Source organism: Chenopodium album, chromosome 19 (genome assembly GCF_948465745.1).
Source record: "Chenopodium album chromosome 19, dcCheAlbu1.1, whole genome shotgun sequence".
NCBI lineage: Eukaryota > Viridiplantae > Streptophyta > Magnoliopsida > Caryophyllales > Amaranthaceae > Chenopodium > Chenopodium album.
This window is the reverse complement of record NC_137852.1, coordinates 2977244-2990360: the sequence shown is the minus strand read 5'-3', so window position 1 is coordinate 2990360 and position 13117 is coordinate 2977244. Positions and strand designations below refer to the sequence as shown.

The 13117-nt window shown below is 34.7% G+C and overlaps 2 protein-coding genes across 2 annotated transcripts; both read right to left on the bottom strand.

Annotated features, from left to right (window-relative positions):
- Positions 1-3395: 3395 nt before the first annotated feature.
- On the bottom strand, positions 3396-6361 carry LOC145596125 (uncharacterized). Its single transcript, XM_081652548.1, has 8 exons — positions 6151-6361; positions 5080-5205; positions 4891-4992; positions 4692-4799; positions 4271-4369; positions 4054-4170; positions 3559-3717; positions 3396-3455 (listed from the first exon to the last, which is right to left on the bottom strand). Exons 1-8 carry the CDS (start codon positions 6272-6274, stop codon positions 3436-3438), a joined length of 855 nt encoding a protein of 284 aa, XP_081508674.1. The 5' UTR covers positions 6275-6361; the 3' UTR covers positions 3396-3435.
- A 452-nt stretch (positions 6362-6813) lies between these two features.
- On the bottom strand, positions 6814-11140 carry LOC145594850 (ER membrane protein complex subunit 8/9 homolog). The gene is made up of 6 exons (XM_081651193.1): positions 10957-11140; positions 10201-10463; positions 8889-9035; positions 8710-8769; positions 7704-7858; positions 6814-7618 (listed from the first exon to the last, which is right to left on the bottom strand). The coding sequence occupies exons 2-6, from the start codon at positions 10402-10404 to the stop codon at positions 7588-7590; spliced, it is 597 nt and encodes a 198-aa protein (XP_081507319.1). The 5' UTR covers positions 10405-10463; positions 10957-11140; the 3' UTR covers positions 6814-7587.
- Between the last annotated feature and the right edge of the window lie 1977 nt (positions 11141-13117).

Below are 13117 nucleotides of genomic sequence, written 5' to 3'. Positions count from 1 at the left end.
TAATTTCCGTCGGAAATTTGCGACGGAATTTTTTTCCGTTGGAAAATGTACCATTTCCGACGGAAATTCCGTCGTAAATAAAGAATTTTCCAACGGATTAAAATTCCGTCGGAAAATTCCGACGGACGTTCGATGGAAATAAAATCCGTCGGAAATTTAGCATTTTCCGACGAATTTTCATGTCCGTCGGAACCATTCCGTCGGAATTTGACTGTTTTCTAGTAGTGAGAGGCTCCTAACTTCATTTGGAGGAGAGAAAAAAGGGAGAAAAATCTGTAGAGAAAAACCTAGAGAAAAACCAAACCTAGAGAAAACAAGGAGAATCAAATACAGAAAAAGCCTCTCAAATAGTCTAAACCTCTCCAAAGAAGATCTCTCATCAAATACTCTAAATCTCTCCAAAGAAAACCCCTCATCAAATACTCTAAATCATTTTAGAGAAAACATCACAGAGCTTAGAAGAAGAACAACAAGCATTCGACGTGCCGTTCTACTCTAGAAGATCATCCGTGGAAGAGATCAAACCTCGACGGCCCTCAACACGAAGGAAAGAAGAAATTCAAATCATCGACAACACCAGTTCAACCTCTACATCAAATAATCATTGATCGAGATCAAGCCTCATCGGTCCTCAATCAAGAATTCAAGACAAAGGTCTACATCAACAACAAATCAAAGGTCTACATCAACATAAGTCAAAGTTCTGCATCAAATCTTCGATCGAGATCAAGCCTCGACGATCCTCGTTCGACAATCAAGTCAATTTGTGAATTACGTTAAAGTCAGAGTGGAGATCGAATCAGAGGAGCAAATTAGAGATTGTACCCAAAATTATCAAATTAATAAAATTAACTCTTTGTTGCATTTGTTTTGAATCTATTATTTTACAGATTTAAAATTTGTGTTTACAATATGATCATTATATGTTGTCATAATACGTTTGTGGTAGGCATGAGTTAACGAAATCGGTGCAAGTTGTAAACGGGTAAATTGACCGTTTAAAGACAAATTGGATGGTTCCACCCACCTGATTGGACTCCTGGAGGGTATTAGTGACCATGGTAAAAATCTCGGCAATTTTTATTTCCAAGTGAAAAAAGTTCAAAAAATTCCAAAATTAAAGGCTATTATCCACGCTTTTTGAGGAATTTTTGAAGGTTCGGGGCCCGGTGGTGAAAACTCTTGAGACCCAAGGGGATACATCTAGAGGTCATATAATGCCATTTGGAACCATATATGATCATTATATGTTGTCATAAATGTCCATTGTAGGCATGAGTTAACGAAATCGGTGCAAGTTGTGAACGGGTAAATTGACCGTTTAAAGGCAAATTGGATGGTTCCACCCACCCGATTGGACTCTCGGAGGGTATTGGGGACCATGGTAAACATCTCGGCAATTTTTATTTTTGAGCGAAAAAAGGTCAAAAAATTCCATAATTGAAGGTATTTTGGAGGTTTCGGGGCCCGGTGACGAAAACTCTTGAGATACCAGGGGATACATCTCGGGGTCAAATAATAATAATAATAATAATAATAATAATAATAATAATAATAAATTAATAATAATAATAATGGAATCTGATCTGCCCTGCCCTGCCTAGAAGCTCAAAAGAACAGGGCCTTACTTGCTAATTTCAGTTGAGTTGACATAATTTAGATTTCATAATGGAAGATGTTATACATAGCCCTTAGGGCTACATTTAAACTTTAAATATACTCTAGAAGATTGTTTAAATTTAGGAAATCACGACAAAAATACACTAATTATATTGATTTGCGCGTGTTTTTATCATGAATTCCTAATTTTATACAATTTTCAAGTGTGTATTTAAGATTTATATGTACACCTAAGGGCTATGTATAACATTACCCTCGATTAATTTATTTATAAATTAAGCGATGAAAGAAGTATCCAAAGTCAAAGATATTTACAGGCGAAGATCTAGAGGAATGTTTGACGACTTTGCCGCTCGGAATCAATTGGCCGCTTACATGCCACAGCAGAAATTGACTGTTAGAGAATTTTCTATGTACATAGGAAGGACTGCATCGTCATTTTATGTCGTTAATAAAACGATCATCTAATCCATAGATTGGGACATAATCAATGACTTCACCCGTTCAAATTTACTTGTCATAATGTTAGTATAATTTAAATTAATAATGTGACGATGTCTATCGAAAGAGGTAGGTATTTGATTAAATATATACCGATATATGGAGTAACGAACATCATTCAGCATAGAATGACATAATCAAGCTAACGATTTTGTTATACACTTGTACTCGTATATATAGATATATAAATTTGATGGAATAAGGATTCCTTATTGTCAAATATGCAGATTGCATGCATATTTATGCTTGGCACCTTAGCTCCATGATTGACACCCCGTGGTATTAGTGGGGAATATCTATTTTTTTTTCTTTTTGGCTGGGCATATCAAGGGGAAGATTATATAAGTTCTGCCCCACTTATAGTTTTTTATCATTTGATTTGATTCCTTTATAATTACGTGTAGGCACAACTTATGTTAATTAATTTTATTTTTATTGTTTATTCAATTTATTTTACATGATTTAGCTAGGATGCTATTAAAGCAAAGTTGATCACGAGCTGATGTAATGAAGGGTGTTCAACTCAACTCGACCTGAAAACTTTTTACTTGTGCTTGGTTCGTACTCGTTACTCAATAAACTCGATAATATCTTATTTCTTGACTCGTGCTCCTCAAAAGTCGACGTGAGTTGAGTCAAGTGGCTTGAGATCGAATTAGTAAAGTTGGTCCTTCTGCAATTTAGACTTTAGTTTGTTTGGTATTGCAATAAAAAAATCGGTAGCAACATGATGTTAAAGCAAGCGTACGTATATAGAGATGTCAAAAACTAATTTGATCCGGAAAACACCCAATTAAAATTCAACTCACATGGACATAATAATTTGACATAACTCAACTATGAAATACACCTGACCCGACTCGACTCACATGGACGCATGAGATATATGTTGATAGTTTTTATCCAATTTATTATTATAGCACTAGTTCATAGTCTATTAAGAAAGGCCAAAATAACTAAAGAGGGATTGGCAAAGCCCACAAGACAGGACCCCCAAACGTTACATTACATCTATCACAAGAGAGGTTTCATTTTCTAAGCTGTAGTTAGCTACACAGCCTACACTGTGGTCGCCACGACACCACCGATGTATGTTGATGGATCTTGCTCGCATACTACTCGTGATCATAGCGTCGCATTGTTCCACCAATATAATGCCTTTATTTACCTTACAACAAATATACATAGAGACCAGTTAGTGATGAGAGCAATAAACTGGCATGTCCTGAAACTAATTAAGACTACTCATATATTTTCGAGCTGGAGCTAGGAACTTACCAAAATGAGATCACGAGACTGTTTGTCCTTGGACAACTACCACCGGTTGCTACAAACTGAAAGGTTAAGATCAGGTTTGTAGTTAGATGATGTGACAAATAAAAAAAGGTGGAAGATTATTGGGAAAAAGGGGCTTAAATGGCTAGCCTGAAATCTTACATAAAGCATCTAAACTAGAGAAGCATGTTGTTTTGTGTGGCTGGCGGCCTTCCCTTCGTTTCAAAATCATTGATTGGGTGAAATACTGATAGCAAATGGGGCAACGTAAATCGTAGTCATCCTGTTCCAGTGTATTCTTCAATGCTCCTGGTATAAATTCTGCATATATGCTTGAAATTTTTAGTAATAGTACTAAACAATTGCATTTGTCCATCATTTTGGGACTAAGGCTTGGTTGTTGTTGTTTTATTCTATTCGTTCCACCATAAACTTCAATCAAAACATTAAACAGATTTGTTCTGTTCCAACTTCCTCTTAAATTTCCACAAACATGTACATGCAGTGGTCCGAAGTTATAAAAATGGTTGAGATACTCGATCACAAATTCCACATATACAATTGCATCAATCTAGTTAATATAATCAAGGAAGTTGGAACAAATTTAGCTTTATTATAAGGATACAAATTCCTCATAATTGCATCAATTTTGCATACCTTGTTTATCGTCAAAGTTCTCATTAGCAATGTCTACGGGCTGATCCATGGCACTAACAACAATTGCATCTTTAGAAACATCGCTTTTGTTTTTGCAATCTTCTTCCACTTGAGAACCTACATATATATATATGATCATGATTCATGAGCTCTTTGAAATTATATAGAGCCTCCATTTGAAAGGTCTAGATGTGCTCTTATTTGCATAATTGCATACCTTGTTTATTGTCAAAGTTGCCAATAAGTTCATTGTTTTGGGCAACATTTGCAGCTTTAGTTCCATGACCTTTGCTTTTACCATCTTCTGCAAGCAAACCTACATGTATGCAACTTTTTGGTTTAATTAAAATCTTCACAATATGGTTTAGTTGATCTTAGGTGTATCAACCATAGTCCCATTTCGTGTTCTAGTCAGTGGGTAATAGTTAATAAAGGTCGTAAGTCTACTAAGTAGAAAATGTTTTGCCCAATTTATCTAGGCGCTAAACAAAGGAATTAACAAAGACAAAGGATTAAGTTCTAAGCATTAACATAATTTTCAAGGATCACATCTACAATTTGATCATCTTTAAGATCAGATGAGTTGCAGCAGGGTTAATGAGAAGCATATAACAATATAAACCCTTCAATTCGCATACCTTGATCTTTGAACATATTTGCATGTCCATCATCCTCAATTTTGTCTTCAACATCAACATCCACAATAGTTCCATCACCTTCACTTTCGGTATCTTCTATATGCAAGCCTGCATATATTAATATACATGCTTCAAATTAGATAGGTCTGTTCTTACAGTGTTATTAGAATCTTCACGATATTCATGAATTCATTCATACCCTGTACTTCATTTTTGACACTAACATCCACAATGTTTTCATGGGTATTCCCATCTAATGCTCCATAGTCTTCGTCTTCGCAATCTTCTAAATATGATGAACCTACATTTGATACATATTTCTGTTATAGTCTACTTTCTTGGGGAAAATGAAAAGCTAGCTTATCAAACTTTTATTTTCTTTGTTTACCTTGATCATTATAAACATGTCCATCATCTACAAATTTATCTTCGACATAAACATTCACAAAGCCTGCAAGATTTGCATCATCTTTGGCTCCTCCACTTTCGCTATTGCTATGATTTGAATACATGCCTACAAATTTGAGAACGATGAACAAATTAAACTCAAAGGGTGATCTTCCATCTCGTGAACTATCCAATGATTTGACTATTTAATTTCTAGCTATAATCTTTGTGATACCTCTAATCATGTTTCTACATCATTTGAACAATACCACAATGCTCCATCATAGGAAAAGGCAGTTTGTTTGTTTTTTTTTTAAAAAAAAATAACTACTACCCGTATTAAAATTCCCTATATTACTAATTTAAACTTCCATGAATAAGAGAAATTCTAATTAGTGTCTATTGCATACTAAACTAAAATTCCTTATACCCTTTCAAAAAAAAAAAAAAAAAAACTAAAATTCCTTATATTACGATCTCCCTAGCTCTATTTAGTACTTATAATTTGTAAGTGCCTATTCTGTACTAAAGTAAAAATTGAAATAGTTAAAGTCTAATAGATTCTTAGCTTCTTCTTAGGAACCTTATTAGCATATAAAATTATAATTATTATTGATTAGTCACCCATCTAGGCATCTCTACCATCATCTTTATTTAATTAGATAATTGACTTTGGAACCGTGTGATAAACATGGACCCTAAATTTATTACCCTCATAATTGCACCTTGGAAAAACAAAATACGCATTACTCCAAAATCCTACCTAACCCTTTCATACCCATTGACCTCCATGGATGCATCATACATGTCTATTTCCTTACTCTATCACTTTTCCTTTACTAAACATATGATTATATGAAGCTACTCCGTATATATTATCAAAACTTTCAATGATCATCCAATTGATAAGAGGAAGCAAGATTCAAATGGTATATAAGTTAGTTTCCCAATTATTACGAGTAGTAAAAAGGATTTCATACCATGAACTTATCAAGTATTTACTACGAAGTATATATATTAAGCTAATCTATAAAAATTAGAAATTGCAACAATAAAAATAAGTAGTACGTACCTTGAGTTGCATCAGAGTTCTTTTTAAGATCAGGATCATATCGTCTTCTGACCAAAGTAGGAACATGTCTCAGAACTTTACGTTCATACATTGGCAATGGTGGAGCTTCTTTCCCAAAACTCATGGTGATTTCTGTTTATGTTTTGCTCTACCAAATTTGGACTACTGTTAAGTGTAGTGAGAGATCGAATGGGTCACAATTTATACCACATTTCAGTCGTGACTCGTGAATCACGAGCTAAAAACCGTATAGTCCGAAATTATTATCATCAACTAACTCTAAACTACTCAACGACGCGTAATCGACTAAAATGCAATATATTTATATAGTCAGCTCGACCATCAATAAATCCTACTTTCTACTTCATTCTTTTTTGTTTTATTTGGAATGGTTTCGGAAAACTTGTCAATATAACTTTTGACGATTTTAATTATTTGTATTATGTTATGTATGAACAACGCGAAAATGCTACACACATCTCCCACATACATTTTGACGTGGTACTACACTATTGGCCCATGGAGTTGGAGCCGCCACAATCCATTGGAAGTAATTATGGAGTATCAAACAAATTTCTACCCGTATGTACATAAGAAGGATTATGTTGTCATTTTACTCATATGTTGATAATAAAATGATCATCAAATCTATAAATTGGGATATGAGAAAATATAATTCAATTACTCCATCCATCCAAAATCAACAGTTGCAAGGTCAATACAATGTGAGTACAAGTATAATTTAAATAGATTATGCTAAGGGCCTAACGATTGTTTTATACTCATGTATAGATGTATACTCGGTACAAATTATATATTCTATGGAACAAGATTCCGTATAGTCAAATATGCAGATTAGAGGCTTAGAGGAAGTGAAAGAACAAACAGAACCTCTGATGGAGAATTATTAACTTGGTCAACGAGGTAGACGATTGATAGCAAAGCTGGCAAAAACTTGGTTGCTAAGTTACAGCCGAAGTGCTAGCTACACTTGATCTAGTTAGCAGTCCATTCTCTTACTAAGCTAGCACATACCTGGGGCTTGGTTCAATTCTCATCATGGAGAGATGAGAGGTTTTAGGTAGATCATAATATCATATGCAGGTGCCTACTGTACCTTTCTAGTTTTCGATTAAAAAAAAGTCAACAAAAGGGGTACAGCAAAAGACTAAAAGAGTAATGAACGTAAAGGCATGCAAGTCCTCAAACACGAGTTAGTCAAAATCCTGATTAGCTATTGGCAATGTAAAAAAAGCCAAGAGTCAGTACAGATAATTCAATAGAATTACCAAAAAAATTAAGCTTGAAGACGGAGAAAATTCATGAGATCTGAACCTATTAATTCATGTTATCGACCAATTTTCCTTTGCTCCAAATTCCATATTCAACATTAAACAGGACAAACTCAGATCTCTGCAAGAAGAGTTGATTGCTTACTCACTTGAATAAATGAGCATTAAGCCAATCTCTGCAAGAAAAGTTGATTGCTTATTAGATATACTATGTTTCTTAGCAATATACAATATTACAGGAGTAAAATAACATGAACTTACTTGTTAATATCGTCAAGGTGATCATCAAAGTCTGCAATTTCCTCCCATTTCTGAGTTGATACATAGTCCAACAATATAATGTTTGCTGATGGCTCCTTTAATACCAGCCGATTACTCTCTTCTACTCTCCATGTGGAGCCATTTTTTGAATATAGCTGAACAATAAATCCATTAAGTAATAAGAGAGGATGATCAAATTTCCAAGATACTAGTATATACAAGATTAAAGATCAACTTAGTCGTAGAGCTTTACAAATAGCTTGACAAAGATACTCCTCAGAAAAACGGAAACAAGGCAAGCAACTACTACAGCATCAGCAACCAAAACAAGGGATTTGATGAGAGTACAAGACAGCCACTATATGGTACACATATTTAACATACAATTTTAACATGAAACTTAGCTAAGCTTCATTTATTTGGGGCAATTGTCAGTGTTTGTGCAACTTTTAGTAAGTCAACAAGAAAAAAACTAAGCCCACAACTCAAGCAACAACACACAATTGCAAAGCCCTATCTTTTACAAAAAAAAACCTAGTTCATTAAACAGAATAGTGAACAGGGTACTTGGACATTAAATAGACAATGCACTTGGATGAGATAAATGCAAATTGAACATTTTGCAAGCTCAAATCAACAAGCATCATATATTAATGTGATACCCCCTCCTATTCACCCCATCAGTTTCACAATACCTGCATGTAAAAATGTAGTTATATGCAGCCAACTACACAGAGTGATGATGAATAACTACAACAATCACTTAAATACAGACCAAGAACAACACAGGACAACAAAACTAAAGGAAGGGAGCATGCATGTATACACATCAATCCCACAAACACCTCTACTATGCAATGTCAAGCCTCCAAGTATCATCCAAGAGCCAAAGCACAAATTGGTTCAAATAAATAAATTAACAGAACAATTTCTACAGATCTAGAGGATCACAAAGTAAAATGAAAAAATTACTAGCGTTCCATAAAAACAAAGAAAGAAAAGCTACCTGCATTACAGGGCTGCGGTCTTTTACTTTTGGTAAAGCTCCCAGTTTGCTATTGTCCAACTAAGAAATCAAGAAGTATATAAATTAGCAATGATAAAATTAAAAGCCTGAATTTCACCATAAACTTTGAAAAAATAAGGTTAACAAAATTCAAGTCAGCATCTGGTCACCATGCATACCAAAAGAAGTCCAGCCTGAGGAAAGTATCGACAAAGATGATCTCCAATGTTCTTGGCAACATTACCAAGATCGCTGTCATCAGATCTTTCATTTGCATGAAAGTAACCCACCAAGCTCAAACCTTGACTAGCATAATGCTCTTCTATCTAATTACATAAGCATCAGATTAGTACATATACATTTCCTCTATTTTTGAAAAGAATATTGATAATAATAAAAAGTAACAACCATAGAACAAACAATAAAAAAAAAAAAAAAGGAATATACAACCTAGAGATTAATGAAACTATAAAGTGAGTCAATCACTATAACTAGCATAGGTGATTTCAGAAAGGCCTTGATGCAACTAATCAAAGAGAAACTACCAAACGAGACAGTCAGGAATGAGGAGGATATACTAAGCAGCATCTAGAATTCTAGAATACCCAAAAATATTTTATTAAGCTATCTTTAACTATCTCTGCACATAAACCAGAATATCTTAACCATCCATCACAAATAAGCACTAAAAAGATGCAATTTCATCTAAATCAGACTATACTCGTGATAAAATATAGCAGCAAGCCAGATGGCAAGCCAATAAAAGAGGTGTCAACATCTCAAAATACCTACGATTGAAGTTAATCAAGTTATTAAACAGATTCGTCACAGGAAAAAAAAAAAAAAAAAAAAAAAAAAAAAAAAAAAAAAAAAAAAGAAAAGAAAAGAAAAGAAAAGAAAACACACACACACACACATTACAGTGAAAACTATACTAGTGCATGTCAAGTATACCATATTTATATGAGCGTATGACCACTTGAACAAGTAGAAAATTCAAAAATGCAGGAGTACTACAGAAAAGAGGATTGGATGTACTCCCGAAAGGCTGATGCTAGACCTTAGAGCTAATCAATAGCTAGTATGAAGTATTAAGTTGTAGAGAAAAGTCAGAGATTTCAAATAATCTACCCATATAAGTAGCACAAATCAAGTTTTTCAAAAATTATTATATAGTTACAGGCCCAGTATTCACTTTCCTCTTGGTTCAAAAATGTATTGAATTTCTAGTTCTGACTTCTGGCAACCTTAGATGACCCATATTCTGGTACTCTCTTAATATATACACCTCATCAAGCATAAATGCCTCAAATCAAAGGATTAGCATGATGTAAATCAATCCCATTGGGTTACTAAGTATATGCAAAGTGATTAGTTTGATATATAAGGCTCATATTCCAAACGCAAAAAATAATGCATCTACAACTAATTAAAAGAATTTAAGCCGAAAAGGAGCCAACAAACACAACAAAGAGAAGAAGAAAAACGTACCTGCATCAGAGCGATCTCGAGGGCAGGGAGAAGACCGATGTTTGAATGAAAAAGAGGGACAGAATCAACAATTTCAACCACTCCCTTGCCACCATCAAAGCGGCCAACCAAAACCCCATTGACAGAGCTCTCCTTATGCTTTAAGGCGTGTAGCACTAGCTTTATATACGCATTTTGCCCAATTTCATACATCAAATCCCCCATAATAATACCTTAACACAATAAGCAATCACCAATTGACTTCGATGTACTTCAATTCACACCTACATAATCATCAAACTACATAATTTAAGTCAAATAGCTCGAATTCAGTACGATCTTCTAAATACTATGAATTACATAAGCCAACCATTCAAACTCATTAAGCAATTTAATAACCCCTATCAATAACTGACTCTCATCATTCGGCTCCAAAAGTCCAGATCAATTATACACAACAAAAAGTCTTAACATCGAACAATATAATTGACATTACATAATTCATAAATCAAAGTATATTAAAAATATACATTCATAATTACTATTAAATTATGCTAACAGCTGACACAAGAAAATCGAATATGATCCAAAGCTAAGCAAATTATCCAAACAATACAGTTCCAGGCAATTGCTGATAACATAAATGACACTACAGTAGTAAAAAACACTAACAAAAACCCATAAAATCAAAGAAAAAATCAGAATCACTGCAAAATCTAAGTGAAATGAATGCAAGATCGAAAACCCTAAAATAATCGGGAAAATTGAATAATGTACCTGAGATAAATGAGAAAAATTGGATGATGTGACTGAGAATAGCAGAGAATTCGAAGTTGAAAATTAGCGTCACTTTCTTTCTCTTCTCAGTTTTAGTGGGTTGAAGATTGGAAGATCTGGGTAACAAGATTTTAGAGGAGACGATCGTAAGTCAGGGGGTTTTCTTATTTTTCTTTTTTCTGTTTTTATTGAATGAGATACCCAGATTTCTTTTAGGTTTTTACGGAATGAAATAGGTTATTTGATGAAAGTAATTTGTCATTATTGTGTTTTACACTTTTATATAAAAGGACTTTGATTCAATTTGATTAAACTTTAAAATTGATTAATTGTAATTTTTTTTGAAACTGGTATAGTGATAATTATAAAACACGAAATTAGAGCGATTAAGGAGGTGTCGGCAGCTAGTGTTGGAATTTCATGGAACACTACGGGATGAATCCCGGGATCTTGTGTGGACCCATATATGACCTCAGCAACATAAAGGCCATGTGAGAGCTTATATGCTTATAGCCAATACAAGAGACATGTACGAAAACGGGTAAAATGACCATTTAAAGGCAAATTGGATGGTTCAACCCACCCAATTAAACTCTCGGAGGATATCAGGGACCATGGTTTTTCGCCACCCAATTAAGCTTTAGGGTCTCAATATTTTTCGCCACCCAATTAAGCTTTAGGGTCTCAATATTTTTCGCCACCCAATTAAGCTTTAGGGTCTCAATATTTTTCGCCACCCAATTGAAGATTATATAATCCACAGTTTTTGAGGAATTTTTGAAGTTTCGGGGCCCGGTGGCGAAAAATATTGAGACCCTAAAGCTGTCAAAAACTTACCCGACGAGGACCCGAATTTAACCAACAATGATCTGAACCCAGCATGTACTCGAACAATGGGGTGGATATAGCCTTCAATTTTGCCACTTTTCGCCACGAGGCCTAAAAGCTCAAAATTTCCTTAAAAAGCGTGGATTATAGCCTTCAGTTTTATAATTTTTTGACCTTTCTTCGCCTAGAAATAAAAATTGCCGAGATGTTTACCATGGTCCCTAATACCCTCTAAAAGTCCAATTGGGTCGGTGGAACTATCTAGTATGCCATTAAAAGGTCAATTTACCTGTTCACAACTTGAAGTGATTTTGTAAAATCAAGACTACCACGGACGTTATGACAACATAAAATGATCATATGTGGTTTCAAACGAAATTATATGACCCCGAGATGTATCCTTTAGGGTCTCAAGGCTTTTCGCCAACAAGCCCCGAAACCTCAAAATTTTCTCAAAAAGCGTGGATTATAGCCTTCAAAATTGTAATTTTTTGACCTTTTTTCGCTTGTGAATAAAAATTTCTAAAATGCTTACCATGGTCCCTAATATCCTCCGGGAGTCAAATTGGGTCGGTGAAACCGTCCAATATGCCCTAAAACGGTCATTTTACCCGTTCACAACTTGTTGTGATTTCGTAAATTCAAGCCTACCACGGACGTTTATGACAACATATAATGATCATATGTAGTTTCAAACGATATTATATGATACCGAGATATATTCCCTAGGGTCTCTACACTTTTCGCCACCGGGCCCCGAAACCTCAAAATTCCTTAAAAAAAACGTGGATTATAGCCTTTAATTTTGTAATTTTTGACCTTTTTTTACCCGATATTAAAAATTGCCGAGATGTTTATCATGGTCCCTAATATCCTCCGGGAGTCAAATTATGTCGGTGGAACCATTCAATATGCCCTAAAACGGTCATTTTACCCATTCACAATTTGCAGTGATTTCGTAAACTCAAGCTTACCAAGGACGTTTATAACAACATATGATGATCATATATGGTTTCAAACGGCATTACATCACCCCGAGATGTATCCCATAGAGTTTCAAGGTTTTTCGCCACCGGGCCCCGAAATCTCAAATTTTCCTCAAAAAGCGTAGATTATAGCCTTCAATTTTGTAAGTTTTTGACCTTTTTCGACCGGAAATAAAAATTGCTGAGATGTTTACCGTGGTCCCTAATATCCTCCGGGAGTCAAATCGGGTCAGTGGAAGCATCCAATATGCCCTTAAACGGTCATTTTACCCGTTCACAACTGGCTGTGATTTCGTAAACTCAAGCCTACCACAGACGTTTTTGACAACATGTAATGATTATATATG